Source organism: Anomaloglossus baeobatrachus, chromosome 3 (assembly GCF_048569485.1).
Source record: "Anomaloglossus baeobatrachus isolate aAnoBae1 chromosome 3, aAnoBae1.hap1, whole genome shotgun sequence".
In the NCBI taxonomy this organism is placed as follows: Eukaryota; Metazoa; Chordata; class Amphibia; order Anura; family Aromobatidae; genus Anomaloglossus; species Anomaloglossus baeobatrachus.
In genome coordinates this window covers 361,292,930-361,315,599 of record NC_134355.1, presented here as the reverse complement: position 1 = coordinate 361,315,599, position 22,670 = coordinate 361,292,930, and the positions used below count along the sequence as shown (strand labels likewise).

Sequence of the window (22,670 nt, the reverse complement as noted above, 5' to 3'; positions counted from 1 at the left end):
AATTAAGGTGAAGCAGAACATCCTGAGGCTGAAAAAAAAGAAAAAATCCATCAGAGAGATAGCAGACATGCTTGGAGTAGCAAAATCAACAGTCGGGTACATTCTGAGAAAAAAGGAATTGACTGGTGAGCTTGGGAACTCAAAAAGGCCTGGGCATCCACGGATGACAACAGTGGTGGATGATCGCCGCATACTTTCTTTGGTGAAGAAGAACCCGTTCACAATATCAACTGAAGTCCAGAACACTCTCAGTGAAGTAGGTGTATCTGTCTCTAAGTCAACAGTAAAGAGAAGACTCCATGAAAGTAAATACAAAGGGTTCACATCTAGATGCAAACCATTCATCAATTCCAAAAATAGACAGGCCAGAGTTAAATTTGCTGAAAAACACCTCATGAAGCCAGCTCAGTTCTGGAAAAAGTATTCTATGGACAGATGAGACCAAGATCAACCTGTACCAGAATGATGGGAAGAAAAAAGTTTGGAGAAGAAAGGGAACGGCACATGATCCAAGGCACACCACATCGTCTGTAGAACATGGTGGAGGCAACGTGATGGCATGGGCATGCATGGCTTTCAATGGCACTGGGTCACTTGTGTTTATTGATGACATAACAGCAGACAAGAGTAGCTGGATGAATTCTGAAGTGTACCGGGATATACTTTCAGCCCAGATTCAGCCAAATGCCGCAAAGTTGATCGGACGGCGCTTCATAGTACAGATGGACAATGACCCCAAGCATACAGCCAAAGCTACCCAGGAGTTCATGAGTTCAAAAAAGTGGAACATTCTGCAATGGCCAAGTCAATCACCAGATCTTAACCCAATTGAGCATGCATTTCACTTGCTCAAATCCAGACTTAAGACGGAAAGACCCACAAACAAGCAAGACCTGAAGGCTGCGGCTGTAAAGGCCTGGCAAAGCATTAAGCAGGAGGAAACCCAGCGTTTGGTGATGTCCATGGGTTCCAGACTTAAAGGCAGTGATTGCCTCCAAAGGATTCGCAACAAAATATTGAAAATAAAAAATTTTTTTTTGGGTTTGGTTCATTTGTCCAATTACTTTTGACCTCCTAAAATGTGGAGTGTTTGTAAAGAAATGTGTACAATTCCTACAATTTCTATCAGATATTTTTATTCAAACCTTCAAATTAAACGTTACAATCTGCACTTGAATTCTGTTGTAGAGGTTTCATTTCAAATCCAATGTGGTGGCATGCAGAGCCCAACTCGCGAAAATTGTGTCACTGTCCAAATATTTCTGGACCTAACTGTAGTAGGCAGTGGGTGGAAGTAGAAGCAGAAAAATAATTTTATATATATATATATATATATATATATATATATATATATATATATATATAAATATATATGATGGAAAAAACCTGATGTGTGAAAGTAACCTTAGGGTGTCATACCCTCGGGTAAAAGGTAGGAGTGAGCCCTGGGGTATCAATAGGGCTACCTTTATCCACAGGCCCAATCAAGGGTCTGTGTTATATATAATATATATATATATATATATATATATAACACAGACCCTTGATTGGGCCTGTGGATAAAGGTAGCCCTATTGACTATTGATACCCCAGGGGTCACTCCTACCTTTTACCCGAGGGTATGACACCCTAAGGCTACTTTCACACATCAGGTTTTTTCCATCATGCACAATCCATAAAAAAAGGGTAAAACGGATCCGGTACTGCATCCGTTTTATCCCCATAGATTTGCATTGTTACCGGATTATGCCTGATGGCATTGCGTTGCATCCGTTTTTTTCCGGATGCGGCAAAATTAATTACAGCGGCGGCCGGAGGCAACGTATCTTGTAACATTTTTTTGTCTGGCAAAAAAAACGCATTGCGCCGGATCCGGCGCGATACGACGTGTTTTACAATGGGAGCCTATGGATGCCGGATCCGGTGCAATGCGGCAAAAAAAGGATGCGGCTGCCGGATCAGTTTTTGTAAACTGAGCATGCTCCAATGTTTTGAAAAAACGGATCCAGCAAAAAAAAAAAAAAAAACGGACAAAACGGATGCAAAACGGAGCCGTTTTTTACACATCCGGCATAACGGATCCGTTAAAAAACGGATCCGGTTTTTTCATTTTTTGCCGGATCCGTTGGATCAGGAAAAAAAAGGATTGTGCCTGAATGCAGAAAACTGATGTGTGAAAGTAGCCTAAGGCTATGTGCCCACGGGAGCTTGTATTTGCGGATTTGTCCGCGGAAAACCTGTGGATTTTTCTGGATTTTCCAGATATATCCGCAGGTTTTAGCATGTACAGTCACTCCCCATGTTATCCTATGGGACATGGGGAGTGCTGTGTCCACGCTGCGGAAAGTGCAGCTGCCGACCATGCTGCGGATGTAGGCATCCGCATGTATAATTGCATGTCAATTATTCATGCGGAATTACCTGCGGATGTCCCGTCCCTCCGCTATGGAGATAAGAGGCCTGGACGTCCGCAGGTAAGCCGCATGAATCTCCGCATGTTTCCCGCAGCTATTCTGCTGTAATCTAGCAGCTAAAAATAGCTGCGGATGCCGGCGGGCAGCTGCGGGAAACATGCGCTCGTACCCGCGGATACATCTCTCCAACCAAGTGCCCTACAAAGGACAAAACTTATGTTACAATAAACAAACCAGTGCACTACCTCATAGACAAAGCCCTTCTGTACTATTGTGACTGAACAGAGCAAAGATAAAAAAGAGGGGCAAAACGCATGCTCAAGTCTCTTGGGGTTTGTGTCTATCAGTTTTGCACATCGAGAGACTGAAATTCTTGTCCATTCCTCCTTTGCAAACAGCTGGAGCTGAGTGAGGTTGGATGGAGAGCGTTTGTGAACAGCAGTTTTCAGCTCTTTGCACAGATTCTCGATTGTATTCAGGTCTGGACTTTGACTTGGCCATTCTAACACTTCGATACGTTTATTTGTGAACCATTCCATTGTAGATTTTGCTTTATGTTTGGGATCATTGTCTTGTTGAAAGACAAATCTCCGTCCCAGTCTCAGGTCTTTTGCAGACTCCAACAGGTTTTCTTCAAGAATGGTCCTGTATTTGGCTCCATCCATCTTCCCATCAATTTTAACCATCTTCCCTGTCCTTGCTGAAGAAAAGCAGGCCCAAACCATGATGCTGCCACCACCATGTTAGACAATGGGGATGGTGTGTTCAGGGTGATGAGCTGCGTTGCTTTTACGCAAAACATATCGTTTGGCATTGTGCCCAAATAGTTTGATTTTGGTTTCATCTGACCAGAGCACCTTCTTCCACATGTTTGGTGTGTCTCCCAGGTGGCTTGTGGCGAACTTTAAATGACACTTTTTATGGATATCTTTGAGAAATGGCTTTCTTCTTGCCACTTCCATAAAGGCCAGATTTGTGCAGTGCACGACTGATTGTTGTCCTATGGACAGACTCTCCCACCTTATCTGTAGATCTCTGCAGTTCATCCAGAGTCATCATGGGCCTCTTGGCTGCATCTCTGATCAGTCTTCTTCTTGTTTGAGATTAAATTTTTTAGGGATGGCTGGGTCTTGGTAGATTTGCAGTGGTATGATACTCCTTCCTTTTCAATATGATCACTTGCACAGTGCTTCTTGGGGTGTTTAAAGTTTTGGAAATCTTTTTGTAACCAAATCCGGCTTTAAACTTCTCCACAACAGTATCACGGACCTGCCTGTTGTGTTCCTTGGTCTTCATGATGCTCTCTGTGCTTTAAACAGAACACTGAGACTATCACAGAGCAAGTGCATTTATACGGAGACTTGATTACACACAGGTGGATTATATTTATCATCATCAGTCATTTAGGACAACATTGGATCATTTAGAGATGTATACAAGGTGTTGATTCGTATTGAATTGATGATGCCCTACAATTTTTTAATTCCCTTTTTTTCTCTATCTTGTTCCGTTTTCGAGTTAAAAATGCTAACTCCGTTGTTTTTCATCAGGTGGCTCTATAGGTGGTTTCATTGCGTAGCGCATGGCTACTTTACTATGCCTAGACACCACTTCTATGCGTATAGCTGCCGCTGTTCTCAAGTTAATGGCGGTGGACAGGATATGGGTGGACACACTGTATATACAGTATGAATATACAGTATATACATATATATATATATATATATTTATATACTGTATATACACAGTAGGAATATAGATGTATGTAGATATATATATATATATATATATATATATATATATATATATATATATATATATATATATATATATATCATAGTATAGTACTAAGTAAACACTTTTTGTTAAGTACTAAGTAAACCCTTTTTATGATGAAGAAGGTGTATAAGCCATCCCAATGTGACCAGCATTAGTCTCCCCTCGTGTTAATCAACCTCAATATGGATGGGGCAGAGCAGGACCAGAGCACGACTTGATCAGACACCTGAATAGCAAAGCCTGCTACCATATTCTATCCCTAAGACACCAAAGCTCCGATAATCCATCTCTGATTTTTATTACTTCTATTTACTATTTTTTCATTCGGGTCATTACTCTATTTCATCTATTAAAATTAGAACTATTAAAAACAGCAGTATTTAAGCAATAAGAGCAAGTATAAGCATAGGGTAACACTATTACATTATTTGTTACATTTATGCTTTGTTTATTTTACTTCGCTTTATTTTATATATTTTATTTCTGCCATGTATTTGTATTATACATTTGATTAATCTGTGTGTGCCATAGGGCCAGCAGACGGCCTTACACAGGGCAGCTGTGGTGGGAAACAGTGACATTCTTGCGATGCTGATACAAGAAGGCTGTGCCTTGGACAGACAGGATAAGGTATGACTGTTAAAGCATTATTATGTGAGAGTTACTATATGAGCTGGAAAATGTGCCACAACTTTTTCGGGAGATGGGAAGACCATTAACCTCCAGTCCCCCAGTGTGTAGAGCTTATAACAATATCTGTTCAGCCTGCAAAGTAATGTGCACTTTTATAGGCTTTGTCATGAGGACACTGCCTAGACGAGCTTGTAAATGTGAGTACATTTATCTATGGTCCTTTCACATTCATCTTCCTAAAATGCAAATGTCTTTTTTTTCTACAATGATTCGGCCATCCTAATGTCCTCTTATCAGCAGAACAATATATTTTTCCTTCTTTACCTAATTTATCATGAAAACGGATTTCTTCCTCAGATCAGAAAAGAACAAATATATAATATATGTTAAGATGTCTTCCATTGAAACGTGGCTCATTTTAGCAAAAAAAAAACCAAACTGCAGAGAATGATAGCACTGCATGTCCAAGTAACTTTTTTGCTGCCATGTCTTCCACAGGATGGTAACACTGCCCTACATGAAGCTGCTTGGCATGGATTCAGTCATTCCGTCAAGTTGCTTGTTAAAGCCGGAGCTAATGTTCTTGCCAAAAGCAAGGTGAGAAGGTGTTAAACATTACTTTTTTTTACTGGATTACTTAGTGATGTGTTTAATGTTGTTTCTCCTAAGCCTTGATATCAAGGTGCTTCACAGTGTTTTATGGAATAACATGAGAAATCACTAGAGTTAAGTGAACCCGAACTGTAAAGTTCAGGGTTCATACTGAACACTTGATGTCCAGGGCTCGAACCCGAACACGGTCTTTTAAAAACATGTGTGTCTGAAGTTCAGGTGCAGTTTGTATGCTAACCACTTGATCGGGCAACGGTGTGCTCGGGTACACTAGATGCTTAACCCAGTGAGGCCTGCTTGCAGTCCCTGAATGGCTGTCACTTGGGGTAAAAAACAACGTTTTTGGATGCGGTGTGTAAAAAAAAAAAAAACAATAGAAAAAAATCCAGTCTGTTTATGTTTGTATATGTCACACGGTGTTTGGCTCTGGTACTGAGTTGCACAGGCAGGCTCAGGTGTTGACCAGCTGTGTGCTCATTAGTGATCTGGTTAGCAGGACTTAATTTCTGCTAGTCTGCTGGTTACCTTTGGATCACATGTTGCGGCAGACCTATAACAGTTACTCCACAAGATTTTAAGATTGCAGAATCTGTCTTAACATGCCAACTATAACTTTAGCTAAACTGGTCCTGTGTGTTCCAGTAACTGGTGATTTACTGCGTATTGCTTTGTGTGCTGTGGAATTCCTCCTGTTGTCTGGTTATTCCTCTTCGCTCTTTATTTTACTCCTTATCATTTTGTGTCTGATTAGTCTGTGTGAGTGTGCTGCATGCTAGAGTTTTGGTTTCCCGAGTTTTCTCCATATCTGTGGGTTGAACCACTCCTGTCCTGATCCTTCCTTGGGGGGGGGAGGGGGTATTAGATTAGGGCTGGCCAGGAGCAGTGCAAGGAAGACAGCCCAGACATCGACACCATTAAACATATCTCTGGTAGTAGAGACAGCTAGGACTCCCTAGCCTGAGGACCAGTCTAGAAGCCCCAGTCCCCTGTCATCCCCTCACACCCCATGACATTATTTGGGTGGAAAGCCAAACTGTTCAATCATTGACTTTCATATACTCATTACTCGAGTTTAGGCCATTAGTTTGGACCCCCATTGACTAATATGGAGTTCAGGGTCTGAGAACAAGTTCAGGTCAAGTCTAGGTCCCAAATTGAACTTTTAACTAAAGTCAGGCCAAACCTGAACATATACTGGTCATCTCTACAAATGACATGTTTGCTATAATCACATCTTAGTGGCAAATCTGGTAGTATTTCATCATGGAATATTTTAGGACACCTCACATTGATGTAGTCCCAGTAGTTTTATCTATTTTCAAAGACTGAGATTACATATGAGGCTACTGGGTACAATCTCTCTAATTATCCATCCCAGTTGAATGGACCCAAGTTTAGATAAAACAATGTGCACTAAACGACCAGAGGAAGAAACCCCTATTTGGGGCTAATTTTGGAACCAACCATTAGGCACTAGAGCATATTGTTGTTTTAATAAAAGGTTAATTTTTAAATTGCCTATTTGTATACATGGTGGGTGAGTCAAGAAAATGTTTTCTTCTGAAATGTCCAGAGAATCCATAGCCCAATTTTGTTTTGCAAAAGCAATGAATCCTTGCTTCCGAAATAATGAGAAAAAGAAGACAAAAATGTTTTGGAAACACACATGTAATGCCTACAATTAGCAAAGTTACTTAATACTTACTATGGACAATATAAGCTTTTATTTTATTTCGTTTATTTACTTGTTCTCTCCATAAGGCAGGTAACACACCTCTCCATCTGGCTTGCCAAAATGGCCATTCACAGAGCTGTCGTTTCTTACTGCTTGCAGGATCTCGGGCTGACTTAAAAAATCATGTAAGTTGACAGAGCATGTGGTTGTATAGTAAACCTGAATATATCGCAGAAGTAGAATATACTTTTCTGTAATGAAAACCTAAAGACATAAGCGCGGTCAATACATACAATTTACAGGGCTAGCAGCACATTTTTAAAAATGAAAGTAGTGATGGGATTGTATTGGCAATTGTCATCCAATAACATTAATACCTTTTTTGTTCAGATATGATGTGCCAGTCATATGAAATCTAGCATAAAAGCCATGTGCAAATCAGGCTGGAAGTGCATTGGAGGCATGTTGATGCAACTGCACTACCAGCCTGATTTGCTTATGGCTTCTACGCTAGATTTCACATGACTGACAAATCAGATCTCTACAAAAATGGTATCATTCTAATTTGGGGACAAGCGCCTATACAACCATATTATTGCTTTCATTTTTAAAATTGTGCATACATATTACCTTTAAGCAGTAGTTACCCTTTAATCCAATGTTATTTTGCTTCACAACTTATTTATGAAACAACAGGATCGATCGATCTATCTATCGGAAAATAAGAATAAAGAGGTTTATAATTTTTATCCTAGCTACACTTCACCTGTGAAAGAAAAAAATACAGAAAATAACATTTGTATGATTTTTAAATAATTAATTTGCATTTTATTGCATGAAATAAGTATTTGGTTACCTACCACCAGCAAGAATGCAGGCTCTCACAGACCTGTTATTCTTTTTCTTTAAGAAGCCCTCCTACTCTGCACTCATTATCTGTATTAATTGCACCTGTTTCAAAAGTTACGTGTATAAAAGACACTTGTCCACACACTCAATCACACTCCAATCTCTTCACCGTGGCCAAGACTAAATAGATGTTTAAGGACACCAGGGAAAATTAGTAGACCTGCACAAGGCTGGGATGGGCTAAAGGACAATAGGCAAGCAGCTTGGTCAGAAGGCAACAACTGTTGGTGCAATTATTCGAAAATGGAAGAAACACAAGATGACTGTCAATCTTACTTAGTCTGGTGCACCATGAAAGATCTCAGTTCGTGTGGTAAGGATGATTCTGAGAAAGGTCAGGAATCAGCCAAGAACTACATGGGAAGAACTGGTCAATGAGCTGAAGAGATCTGGGATCACAGTCTCAAATATTACCGTTAGTAACATACTACGCAGTCATGGATTAAAATCTTGCAGGGCTGGCCAGGTCCCCCTGCTCACGCCAGCACATGTCCAGGCCCATTTGAGGTTCGCCAGTGTGTTTCTGGATGATCCAAAGGATGTATAGAAGTATATCATGTGGTCTGATGACACCAAAATTAAAGTTTTCTTTATCAACTCCACTTGCCATATTTGAAGAAAGAAGGAGGATGAGTACAACCCTAATAACACTATCGCAACTGTGAAGCATAAGGGTGGAAACATCATACTTTGGGGGTGCTTTTCTGCAAAGTGGACAGAATGTCTGCACCGTATTGAAAGGAGGATGGATGGGGTCATGTATCACAAGATTTTTACCAGCAACCTCCTTCCCCTAGTAAGAGCATTGAAGATGGGTCATGGCTGGGTCTTCCAACATGTAAATTAATCAAAATGCACATCCAGGGCAACTAAGGAGTGGCTCTGTAAGAAGTATTTCAAAGTCCTGGAGTGGCATAGCCAGTCTCTAGACCTAAACGCAATAGAAAATCTTTGGAGGGAGGTTAAACTTAATGTTGCCCAGCAACCGCCCTAAAACCTGAAAAATCTAGAAAAGATCTGTATAGAGGAGTGGACTAAATTCCCTGCTGCAGTGTGTGCAAAGTTGATAAAGAACTACAGAAAACGTCTGACCTCTGCAATTGCAAACAAAGGTTTCTGTACCAAATATTAAGTTTTGTTTTTCTATTGCATCAAATACTTATGTCATGCAACAAAATGCAAATTAATTATTTAAAAATCATATAAGGTCATTTTCTAGAATTTTTTTTTTCTGTCTGTCACAGTTGAAGTTTACCTACGATAAAAATTACAGACCTCTCCATTCTTTGTAGGTGGGAAAACTTGCAAATTCAGCATTGTATCAAATACTTATTTTCCCGACTCTGTCTGTCTATATAAATGCAACATCTTTGGCTTTTACTTCCATTTTTCATAAGCTGAACTCAAAGATTTCAGATATTTTCTATGTACAAAAAGGTCTTTTTCTCTCAAATATTGTTCGCAATTTTGTCTAAAGGCTGCTTTACATGCTTCAATTTCTCGTGCGATCGCATTTGCAATCGCACCCGCCCCCATCGTTTGTGCGATATGGGCAATTTGTTGCCCGTGTCCCACAAAATCGTAAAGCCCCGTCACACGTACTTACCTTCCAAACAACCTCGCTGTGGGCGGCGAACATCCTCTTCCTGAAGGGGGAGAGACGTTCGGCGTCACAGCAACGTCACACAGTGACCGGCCAATAGAAGCGGAGGGGCGGAGATGAGCGGGACGTAAACATCCCGCCCACCTCCTTCCTTCCGCATTGCCAGCGGGATGCAGGTAAGCTGTGTTCATCGTTCCCGGGGTGTCACACGGAGCGACGTGTGCTGCCTCGGGAACAATGAACAACCGGTGCAGAGAAGGACGTTCGATTTTTAGAAAATGAGTGACGTGTCAACGAGCAACAATAAGGTGAGCATTTTTGCTCATTAACAGACGCTCGTAGCTGTCACACGCTACGATATGTCAAACGGCACCGGATGTGCGTCACTAACGACGTGACCCCGACGACATATCGTTTGATATATCGTAGCGTGTAAAGCCCGCTTAAATCTGTGTCAGTGAGCACTTCTCCTTTGCCAAAATAATCCATCCACCTCACCGCTGTGGCATATCAAGATGCTGATTAGTCAGCATGTTTATTGTACAGGTGTGCCTTAGGCTTGCCACAATAAAAGACCACTGCAAAATGTGCAGTTTTACATTATTGGGGGGATCAGGAAACCAGTGAGTTCCTAGTATGACCATAATTTGCCTCACGCAGTGCAACACCTATCCTTCACGTAGAATTAATTAGGTTGTAGATTGTGACCTGTGGAATGTTGGTCCACTACTCTTCAATGGCTGTGCGAAGTTGTTGGAACTTGAACACGCTGTAGTATACGCAGATTCAGAGCATTCCAAACATGTTCAATGCAAGAAATGGAATGTTTTTAGTTTCTAAGAATTGTGTACAAATCTTTGTAACATGGGGCCTAGCATTGTCATGCTGCAACATGAGGTGATGGTCGTGGATGAATGGCACAACAATGGGCCCCAAGAGCTCGTCATGGTATCTTTGAGCATTCAAAATGGCATCAATAAAATGCACCTGTGTTCATTGTCCATAATATATGCCAGGCCATACTATAACATTGCTGACACTATGGACCACTTACTTTACAACATTGACATCAGTAAACCGCTCCCCCACACGACACCATACACGCAGTCTGCCATCTGCCCTGTACAGTGAAAACTGGGATTCACCCATGAAGTGATCACCTCCGCAATATGCCAGACGCCATTGAATGTGAGCATTTGTCCACTCTAGTCAGTTATGATGACGAACTGCAGTCAGGGGAAGACCCCGATGAGGACGACGAGCATGATGATGAGCTTCCCTGAGACAGTTTCTGATAGTTTGTGCAGAAATTCTTTGGTTATGCAAACTGATTGTTGCAACAACTGTCCAGGAGACTGGTCTCAGGTGATCTTGGAGGGGAAGATGCTGGATGTTGAGGTCCTGGGCTGGTGTGGTTACACATGGTCTGCGGTTGTGAGGCCGGTTGGATGTACGGTCAACTTCTCTGAAGCACCTTTGGAGATGGCTTGTTGTAGAGAAATTAACATTCAATTCATGGGCAACAGCTCTGGTGGACATTTTAGCAGTCAGCATGCCAAGTGCACGCACCCTCAAACTTTGGAACATCTGTGGCATCGTGCTGTGTGATAAAACTGCACGTCTTAGAGTGGCCTTTTATTGCGGCAAGCCTAAGGCACACCTGTGCAGTAATCATGCTGTATAATCAGCATCTTTTTGTCACACCTGTGGACGGATTATCTTGGCAAAGGAGAAATGCTCACTTACACAGATTTAGACAAATTTGTGCATAATATTTGAGAGAAAAAGGCTTTTTGTACATAGAAAAAGTCTTAGATCTTTGCGTTCAGCTCATGAAAAATGGGAGCAAAAACAAATGCTGCCTTTATATTTGTGTTCTAACTATCGATCTACAGTATATGTGGCTAGAGTAGGGGAGATGTACCAATACAGTGCAGAAAAGTTTATCTAGCTTCTTCCCAATGTAGTTCAGTGTGGTAATGGGCACGGCACATTTGGGGGGTCACTTTACTAAACAAGTTGTGATTCGCAGGCAGGAGACACCTGTTTACATGTCACAGCTCGTTACAATCACCTGTCCGTCATCAGGATACTACTCAGCGCATTCTGTTCTGTCAACGAGAAGAACCAGGTCAGTAGATCTTTGAAATCTAAGCTACACTTTCCGGTCTTATTATCAAATTATAACTTTGCTTTTGGCATTATGTTAAACAGAAAGATCTCATAAAATATCAGCAGTGAGTAGTTTATTCTTCATTGAAATTAAAATACTGCTTGCTCGATTCATTTTGTTTTTAATTACATTGCATAACATGACTGCTGGTGGGCATACAGACTGCAGGCGCTTCCAGCAGCCCGGTCAGCTGAAGACCATGCTGCCAGGTGCCTGAAGATAATAGCTACCCAGATATGTGGATCAGTCATGTGAAATGTGAAAACTTACTGTAAACTTATCTGGTTTTATTTGTGAACTGTACAGGCTGGTGATACCCCACTCCACGTTGCTGCTGCACTCAATCATAGGAAGGTTATTAAAGTTCTTCTAGAAGCAGGAGCCGATGCTTCCCTTCTTAATAATGTAAGCATGTATCACTACTACAGGATTATGTGGCTTTTGGGTCTATTATGCTGGATAAGCAAAGTATTATACAGATTATAATGGGTGCTTGTTAACCCTTTATTTGTTGATGGGTCATTAAGACAAATACCTATATAAAAGTGCATTTCAATAAATTAGAATATCATCAAAAAGTTAATTTATTTTAATATTTCAATACAAAAAGGGAAACACATCTATTACGGTATATAGAGTCATTACAAACAGAGTGATCTATTTCAAGTGTTTATTTCTGTTAATGTTGATGTTTATGAAAACCCAAAAGTCATTATCTCAGAGAATTAGAATGATTACCACAAAACACCTGCAAAGGCTTCCTAAGCGTTTAAAATAGTCCCGTAATCTGGTTCAGTAGGCTACACAATCATGGGGAAGACTGCTGACTTGAGATATCCAGAAGGCAGACATTGACATACTCCACAAGGAGGGTAAGCCACAAAAGGTCATTGCTAAAGAAGCTGGCTGTGTCCAAGCATGTTAAAGGAAGGTTGAGTGGAAGGAAAAAGTGTTGTAAAAAAATATGCACAAGCAACCGGGATAATCGCAGCCTTGATAGGATTGTTAAGAAAATGTCATTAAAAAATTTGGGGGAATTTTACAAGGAGTGGACTGCTGCTGGAGTCAGTGCTGCAAGAGCCATCACACACAGACTTATCCAAGACATGGGCTACACCTGTCACATTCCTTGTTGCAAGCCACTCATGACCAATTGAAAACACCAGAAGTGTCTTACCTGGGCCAAGGAAAAAAATAACTGGACTGTTGCTCAGTGGTCCAAGGTGTTGTTTTCAGATGAAAGTAAATTTTGCAGTTCTTTTTTAAATCAAGGTCCCAGAGTCTATAGCAAGATTGGAGAGGCCACAATCCAAGCTGCTTGAGGTCTATTGGGAAGTTTCCTCAATCAGTGATGGTTTGGGGAGCCATGTCGTCTGCTGGTGTATGTTAACTGTGTTTTATCCAAACCAAAGTACAGCCGTCTACCAGGAAATTTTGGAGCACTTCATGCTTTTCTCTGCCGACAAGCTTTTTGGAGATGGAAATTTCATTTTCCAGCAGGACTTGGTGCCTGTCCACACTGCCAAAAGTACCAATACCTGGTTTAATTACCACAGTATCACTGTGCTTGATTGGCCAGCAAACTCGCCTGACCTAAGCCCCATAGAGAATGTTTGGGGTATTGTCAAGAGAAAGATGAGAGACAACAGACCCAACAATGCAGACAAGCTGAAGCCTGCTATGAATGCAACCTGGGCTTCCATAACACCTCAGCAGTGCCACAGGCTGATCGCCTCCATGCCACGCCACATTGCTGCAGTAATTCATGTAAAAGAGCCCCGACCAAGTATTGAGTGCATTTACTGTACATACTTTTCAGTAGGCCAACATTTCTGAGTATAAAATCATTTTTTCAGTTAGTCTTATATACAGTCATATGAAAAAGTTTGGGCACCCCTATTAATGTTAACCTTTTTTCTTTATAACAATTTGGGTTTTTGCAACAGCTATTTCAGTTTCATATATCTAATAACTGATGGACTGAGTAATATTTCTGGATTGAAATGAGGTTTATGATACTAACAGAAAATGTGCAATCCGCATTTAAACAAAATTTGACCGGTGCAAAAGTATGGGCACCCTTATCAATTTCTTGATTTGAACACTCCTAACTACTTTTTACTAACTTACTAAACCACTAAATTGGTTTTGTAACCTCATTGAGCTTTGAACTTCATAGGCAGGTGTATCCAATCATGAGAAAAGGTATTTAAGGTGGCCACTTGCAAGTTGTTCTCCTATTTGAATCTCTTATGAAGAGTGGCATCATGGGCTCCTCAAAACAACTCTCAAATGATCTGAAAACAAAGATTATTCAACACAGTTGTTCAGGGGAAGGATACAAAAAGTTGTCTGAGAGATTTAAACTGTCAGTTTCCACTGTGAGGAACAAAGTAAGGAAATGGAAGAACACAGGTACAGTTCTTGTTAAGCCCTGAAGTGGCAGGCCAAGAAAAATATCAGAAAGGCAGAGAAGAAGAATGGTGAGAACAGTCAAGGACAATTCACAGACCACCTCCAAAGACCTGCAGCATCATCTTGCTGCAGATGGTGTCAATGTGCATCGGTCAACAATACCGCGGACGTTGCACAAGGAGAAGCTGTATGGGAGAGTGATGCGAAAGAAGCCCTTTCTGCAAGCACGCCACAAACAGAGTCGCCTGACGTATGCAAAAGCACATTTGGACAAGCCAGTTACATTTTGGAAGAAGGTCCTGTGGACTGATGAAACAAAGATTGAGTTGTTTGGTCATACAAAAAGGTGTTATGCATGGAGGCAAAAAAGCACGGCATTCCAAGAAAAGCACTTGCTACCCACAGTAAAATTTGGTGGAGGTTCCATCAAGCTTTGGGGCTGTGTGGCCAATGCCGGCATCGGGAATCTTGTTAAAGTTGAGGGTCGCATGGATTCAACTCAGTATCAGCAGATTCTGGACAATAATGTGCAAGAATCAGTGACGAAGTTGAAGTTACGCAGGGGATGGATATTTCAGCAAGACAATGATCCAAAACACTGCTTCAAATCTACTCAGGCATTCATGCAGAGGAACAATTACAATGTTCTGGAATGGCCATCCCAGTCCCCAGACCTGAATATCATTGAAAATTTGTGGGATGATTTGAAGCGTACTGTCCATGCACGGCAACCATCAAACTTAACTGAAGTGGAATTGTTTTGTAAACAGGAATGGTCAAATATACCTTCATCCAGGATCCAGGAACTCATTAAAAGCTACAGGAAGCGACTAGAGGCTGTTAGTTTTGCAAAAGAATTATCTACAAAATATTAATGTCACTTTTATGTTGAGGTGCCCTATACTTATGCACCTGTCAAATTTTGTTTAAATGCGGATTGCACATTTTCTGTTAGTACAATAAACCTCATTTCAATCCAGAAATATTACTCAGTCCATCAGTTATTAGATATATGAAACTGAAATAGCTGTTGCAAAAACCCAAATTGTTATAAAGAAAAAAGGTTACATTAATGGGGGTGCCCAAACTTTTTCATATGACTATAATATTCTAATTTTCGGAGATAATGACTTTTGGATTTTCGTTGGCTGTAAGCCATAATTATTAACACTAACAGAAATAAACACTTGAAATAGATCACTCTGTGTGTAATGACTCTGTATAATATATAGAGATGAGCCACTCCCCTAGCGTTCGAGTTCGGTTCGTCGAACGGAGGCTCCGTTCGACGAATGTTCGACGAACTCCCTCAAACCCCATTGAAAACAATGGCAGGCAAACACAAACACATAAAAACACATTATACATGTACACATACAGTTAATAAACATTGCCATTACATTACAGGTCCCCGCGACACGTCCTGCACTCGGTCTCCCGCCGCTTTTCCTTCCGATAATCTCTGCATCCTCCCGGTAACCAGCACTAATGATAGGACCTATCGTGACGCTAAAATAGCATGTGACCTGTCACGTGTCTATTATCTCACTGGCTACAGACTGGTCACATGGCTAGACGTCATGCTAGGTCCTGTCAGTGCATCTCTCCGGTACGTGGTGCTAGTTTGAGCATCTCCGTGTACTGGCAAAATGCTCTGGCACATGGTCTGCTTCCCCGTTCTTGCATGTGGGCGCTCTTTACAGAGTCAGCCCACATGCAGGGACTGACTGCCACAGTCAATAAATAGCGGCACCGGGAATCACGTGATTGGAGATTGCCGTTGTTATAGTAACGGTGGCAGCGGTGACGTCACCGCTTACAGCCCGCAGCCTCTGCTCACTCTCACTGAGTGATTAGACTTCACGTAGCAGCAGCGTCTTCCTCCCATGCAGTGCTGTCTGATGTAGCAGAGCTGCATGGTTTGAAGGAGAAAGAAGACAGAAGACCAGGATCGTGGAGGGATGGGAGGGAGTAATAAACATGGAGTCTCTAAGTGTGTCTGTGTATTTATTTAGTATTTTTTCTCTGTGTGGTGTCTTTTTTTTTTTAACCCTTTATTGGAGATTCTTAATGGCCGGGTCAAACTTGCCTGACATTAAGAATCTCTGGCTTAATACTAACTAGTAAAACAAAGCTAGTATTAACCCATTATTACCCAGCAAGCCACCTGGCTTCAGGGCTGCTGGAAGAGTTGGATACAGCGCCAGATGATTGCGCTTCTATGAAAGCGCCATTTTCTGGGGCGGCTGCGGACTGCAATTCGCAGCAGAGGGGCCCAGAAACCTCGGGCCAACCTGTGCTGCGGATTCCAATTCCCAGCTGCCTAGTTTGGTTTTTTTTAACTTCGTTTTATTAACAATTTCAAACATGGTACAACTGACATTTGCCATATAAAGATAGCTCAGTATATAGAAAGTAATATTTAAATATAACAATGAACAGTCATATAAAGTCCATAATATCTTTAGCACTTAACATAGAACAATGTTATTATCCAAACGTCTTATCATTTGCATATATATCTAATTTTATATTGAGCCTAAAGCCCACTTTACACGTTGCAATTAGTTGTACAATCGCATTTGCAATGTGACACGCCCAGGTTGCATACGGGATCTATGAGATTTCACGTTGGTCGTTCATTTGCTGTCACACGAGCGTTAGTAGTCTATGTTAAATTGGTCAATTTTGTGTGCGATCCTTTAGATCATGTGTTCTGTGACGTATGCATTGAGCACTTTTTTTTTTTTTTATTTATTGACTTGCCAAGCGTGTGTAATGTGTAGGGATGCGTTTTTACTATGTCATCTGCCATTCAGCTCTGCTACATGGCCGCTAACAGCAGACACAGACAGCCATGTAGCAGAGCTGAATGGCAGATGACAGCAGACACAGACAGAGCCGCACTGTCAGAATGAACTCGGGTGAACTTCACCCGACTTCATTGTGATGCTGCGGCTCTGTCTGTGTCGCGTCCTGATTAGCGGTCACCAGTGAAGACTCACCGGTGACCGCTAAACTCCTGAGTAACTGAAGTTAGCAGCCCTCTCTCATATACTCACCAATCCCCGATCCCCGGCGCTGCACGGCTTTCTCACTGCTCCGGCGGCTTTTACTGTTTTGAAAAAGCCGGCCGCCCATTAAACAATTTCGTATTCCCTGCTTTCCCCGCCCACCAGCGCCTATGATTGGTTACAGTGAGACACGCCCCCACTCTGAGTGACAGGTGTCACACTGCACCCAATCACAGCAGCCGGTGGGCGTGTCTATACTGTGTAGTGAAATAAATAATTAAATAATTAAAAAAACCGGCGTGCGGTTCCCCCCATTTTTAAAACCAGCCAGATAAAGCCATACGGCTGAAGGCTGGTATTCTCAGGATGGGGAGCTCCACGTTATGGGGAGCCCCCCACCCTAACAATATCAGCCAACAGCCGCCCAGAATTGCCGCATACATTATATGCGACAGTTCTGGGACTGTACCCGGCTCTTCCCGATTTACCCTGGTGCGTTGGCAAATCGGGGTAATAAGAAGTTATTGGCAGCCCATAGCTGCCAATAAGTCCTAGATTAATCATGTCAGGCGTCTATGAGACACCCTCCATGATTAATCTGTAAGTTACAGTAAATAAACACACACACCAGAAAAAATCCTTTATTAGAAATAAAAACACACACATATACCCTGGTTCACCACTTTAATCAGCCCCAAAAAGCCCTCCTTGTCCGGCGTAATCCAGGATGATCCAGCGTCGCTTCCACCGCAGCTGCATGGAGGTGACCGGAGCCGCAGCAGACACAGCCGCTCCGGTCACCTCCACGCAGCAAATGAACACAGCCGCGCGATCAGCTGCTGTCACTGAGGTTACCCGCGGCCACCGCTGCATCCACCGGTGGCCGCGGGTAACCTCAGTGACAGCAGCTGATCGCACGGCTGTCTTCATTTGCTGCATGGAGGTGACCGGAGCGGCTGTGTCTGCTGCGGCTCCGGTCACCTCCATGCAGCTGCGGTGGAAGCGACGCTGGATCATCCTGGATTACGCCGGACAAGGAGGGCTTTTTGGGGCTGATTAAAGTGGTGAACCAGGGTATATGTGTGTGTTTTTATTTCTAATAAAGGATTTTTTCTGGTGTGTGTTTATTTACTGTAACTTACAGATTAATCATGGAGGGTGTCTCATAGACGCCTGACATGATTAATCTAGGACTTATTGGCAGCTATGGGCTGCCAATAACTCCTTATTACCCCGATTTGCCAACGCACCAGGGTAAATCGGGAAGAGCCGGGTACAGTCCCAGAACTGTCGCATATAATGTATGCGGCAATTCTGGGCGGCTGTTGGCTGATATTGTTAGGGTGGGGGGCTCCCCATAACGTGGAGCTCCCCATCCTGAGAATACCAGCCTTCAGCCGTATGGCTTTATCTGGCTGGTTTTAAAAATGGGGGGAACCGCACGCCGTTTTTTTTAATTATTTAATTATTTATTTCACTACACAGTATAGACACGCCCACCGGCTGCTGTGATTGGGTGCAGTGTGACACCTGTCACTCAGAGTGGGGGCGTGTCTCACTGTAACCAATCATAGGCGCTGGTGGGCGGGGAAAGCAGGGAATACGAAATTGTTTAATGGGCGGCCGGCTTTTTCAAAACAGTAAAAGCCGCCGGAGCAGTGTGAATGCCGTGCAGCGCCAGGGATCGGGGATCGGTGAGTATATGAGAGAGGGGGATAGACTGACATGGAGTGAGAGTGAGGGACAGAGATAGTGACGGACTGACAGAGATTAGTGCATGACAGACATTGTGAGGCGCTTCAGAACGCAGCTTTTCAGCTGCGCTCTGAAGCAGACCTTTTTTAAGCTGCGGTGCAGAGCGCACACCTGCGCACATAGCATCAGACAACAAAATCGTATGAGGGATGTCACACGTTACAATTGACTAGGTTCGTGCAACAAAACGCTCAATTCTAGAGAATGATACGATGTGTTTGCGATCAACGGTTTTGCGTTCAATCCTGATCGCATGTAGCTGTCACACGCAGATACCTCACAAACAATGCCGGATGTGCGTCACTTACAACTTGACCCCAACGACGGATTGTGAGATATATTGAAGCGTGTGTAGCGGGCTTAAGACCAGCTCTATCAGCATGACCATATTTTGAAAACAAGATAGAAAAAGGAAGAGAAAAAGGAGAAAAGAAAGAACAACAACAGCCACATTGCATTATTATACCTCAATATACCATTGGACAGTGTTTCATATCCCAACATCTAGCGGGAACCACCATTATTCGCATAATCTCCCTCAAACCTCCGCAAGTGTGTCTGGAGAAGAATTCCACAAACCCCAGATTTTGTTAAATTTTCCCGGGCACCCCCTATTATAATATACCGCCCGCTCATAGATATGGTTGCATTGACTAGTTTAACCCAGGACCGCACAGTTGGATTTGAATCTCCCATCCACCTCAGAGCTATTAATTTCCTAGCCAGAAACAATGCCTCTCTGAGGAATATTGTCATGTAATGATCCCAGGACTCTTCCTCCACCACCCCAAACAGGCATATCAAAGGGTCACACAAAACAGGAATCGACACAATCGATGTCAGCAGAGATGTCACTCCCCGCCAGTACGAAGATATATTGGGACAGCTCCAGATCATATGTATAAAATTTGCCCCTGAGAGACGACACCTCGGGCACTCCGATGTACGAGAACGGCCCATACTAAATAATCGAGTTGGAGTAAGGTATGCCTGGTGGACAATGTAGCATTGAATCAACTTATTAACTGATGGGGATACCGCAGTCGGAGATTCCAATATCTCTTCCCATTCCTCTCCCTGTAGAGAGGGAATTAGAGATTTCCATCTATCCTGGGCTGGCAAGGGGTCCGACTCCACCCCCACCGACAACAGGTAAGTATATATAGCTGAGATGAGGCCTCGAGGTCCTTGTGATTTTAGAATACCTATCATAGGAAGTGATGATATCAATTTCCTCACTCCAATTTTCTGTATGTGGGATTGAATCGCTGTGCGAATCTGCAGGTATCTAAAAAACTGTGATCTTGGAACATTATATTCAATCTGGACTTGTTCAAAGGACTTGAAGGTTGTGGTTCCCGGGACAAAAAGATCACCTAATGCACTGATGCTGTGAGTGGCCCAGAATTGCGCCGAGTGGTGATCTCTCAGAGTATGGAAGTGGCTATTCCCCCATAATGGGAGTTCCGCCACCACCCCTTCGAAGTGTACCACCCTCTTGGCTTGTCGCCAGACTAATCTTGCCAACCTGAGGAGGGGTAATTGCCGTGGTGTTCTCAGTCCATCTGATTCCAGAAAACCCACTAAACAATCAGTCCCAGCCGCGTGTGCCAAGTGACTCTCAGAGTTTGGCGGCTGACATCCAGGCATCCAAGTCTCTAGTGCCCTAAGCTGTCCCGCGAGGTAGTAGAGGAAGAACTCCGGTAAAGCCATCCCTCCCAGTCTTTTGGATCTCTGTAAAATTGATAACCGAAGTTTGGGTCTGGATTTCCCCCATATGAAAGAGGTAGTAAGCGAGTTCAACATTGAGAAGAAGGAATTGGGTACTGATACTGCACTATGTTGTAGTGTATAACTAAGCTTTGGAAGTAATATCATTTTGATTAAATTTATTCTGCCAACCACTGACAGGAGTAGCTTGCTCCACAAGTTATATTTAAGTTTAACGTGTTCCAGAAGTGGTGTTATACTCGTCTGCAGGTCTAGTGTATGGTCTTTCTGTATGTGTATTCCCAGGTATTTAAAGCTAGTTACCACTTGCAAAGGTGACCTACCCTCCATTGAAATTCCAGACCCGTTCATTAATAGCATCAAAGCAGACTTATCCCAGTTGATGCGTAGTCCCGAAAACTCCCCAAATTTGTCTATAGTGTCTATAACCACCGGTAGAGTCTCTTGCACTCGATCTAAGAAGACAACCATGTCATCCGCATACAATCCTATTTGATCTGTGCGGTCGGCTATAGTGATTCCAGTGATCTGTGGATGAGAGCGGATTCTAATTGCCAAAGCTTCAATAACTAGTGCAAACAATGCTGGAGACAGAGGGCATCCCTGTCTTGTGGCCCGGTTCAATGAGAAGGGTGTAGACATAGCACCATTGACTAGTATCCTGGCTGTCGGGGACCTATACAACATATGAATCCAGTTACTGAATTTAGTCAAATGCCTTGGCCGCGTCCAGCGAGGCCAAGACCCACTCGTTCTCCTGGACCAGTGTGCTATATTGCACTATGGACTGGACCCGTCTTATATTTATAGAGGTGTTTTTCCCAGGCATAAATCCGGTTTGATCTGGGTGAACTATACTCAATATGACTGAATTAAAGCCCACTTTACACGTTGCAATTAGTTGTACAATCGCATTTGCGATGTGACACGCCCAGGTTGCATACGGGATCTATGAGATTTCACGTTGGTCGTTCATTTGCTGTCACACGAGCGTTAGTAGTCTATGTTAAATTGGTCAATTGTGTGTGCGATCCTTTAGATCATGTGTTCTTTGACGTATGCATTGGGCACCTTTTTTTTTTTTTTTATTTATTGACTTGCCAAGCGTGTGTAATGTGGGATGCGTTTTTACTATGTCATCTGCCATTCAGCTCTGCTACATGGCCGCTAACAGCAGACACAGACAGCCATGTAGCAGAGCTGAATGGCAGATGACAGCAGACACAGACAGAGCCGCACTGTCAGAATGAACTCGGGTGAACCTCACCCGACTTCATTGTGATGCTGCGGCTCTGTCTGTGCCGCGTCCTGATTAGCGGTCACCAGTGAAGACTCACCGGTGACCGCTAATCTCCTGAGTAACTGAAGTTAGCAGCCCTCTCTCATACTCACCAATCCCCGATCCCCGGCTCTGCACGGCATTCACACTGCTCCGGCGGCTTTTACTGTTTTGAGAAAGCCGGCCGCCCATTAAACAATTTCGTATTCCCTGCTTTCCCCGCCCACCGGCGCCTATGATTGGTTACAGTGAGACACGCCCCCACTCTGAGTGACAGGTGTCACACTGCACCCAATCACAGCAGCCGGTGGGCGTGTCTATACTGTGTAGTGAAATAAATAATTAAATAATTAAAAAAAACGGCGTGCGGTTCCCCCCATTTTTAAAACCAGCCAGATAAAGCCATACGGCTGAAGGCTGGTATTCTCAGGATGGGGAGCTCCACGTTATGGGGAGCCCCCCACCCTAACAATATCAGCCAACAGCCGCCCAGAATTGCCGCATACATTAGATGCGGCTGTTCTGGGACTGTACCCGGCTCTTCCCGATTTACCCTGGTGCGTTGGCAAATCGGGGTAATAAGGAGTTATTGGCAGCCCATAGCTGCCAATAAGTCCTAGATTAATCATGTTAGGCGTCTATGAGACACCTTCCATGATTAATCTGTAAGTTACAGTA

The 22,670-nt window shown here is 42.9% G+C and overlaps 1 protein-coding gene across 5 annotated transcripts in view; it reads left to right on the top strand.

Annotated features, from left to right (window-relative positions):
• ANKRD6 (ankyrin repeat domain 6) overlaps window positions 1-22,670 on the top strand; it is a 296,026-nt gene that overhangs the window by 234,006 nt on the left and 39,350 nt on the right. For all 5 annotated transcript variants that reach the window (XM_075340132.1, XM_075340131.1, XM_075340134.1 and 2 more), the window contains 5 exons: window positions 4,725-4,823; window positions 5,325-5,423; window positions 7,200-7,298; window positions 11,658-11,756; window positions 12,105-12,203. In XM_075340132.1, coding sequence (XP_075196247.1) covers window positions 4,725-4,823; window positions 5,325-5,423; window positions 7,200-7,298; window positions 11,658-11,756; window positions 12,105-12,203 — 495 coding nt within the window. The remainder of the gene's footprint in view (window positions 1-4,724; window positions 4,824-5,324; window positions 5,424-7,199; window positions 7,299-11,657; window positions 11,757-12,104; window positions 12,204-22,670) is intronic.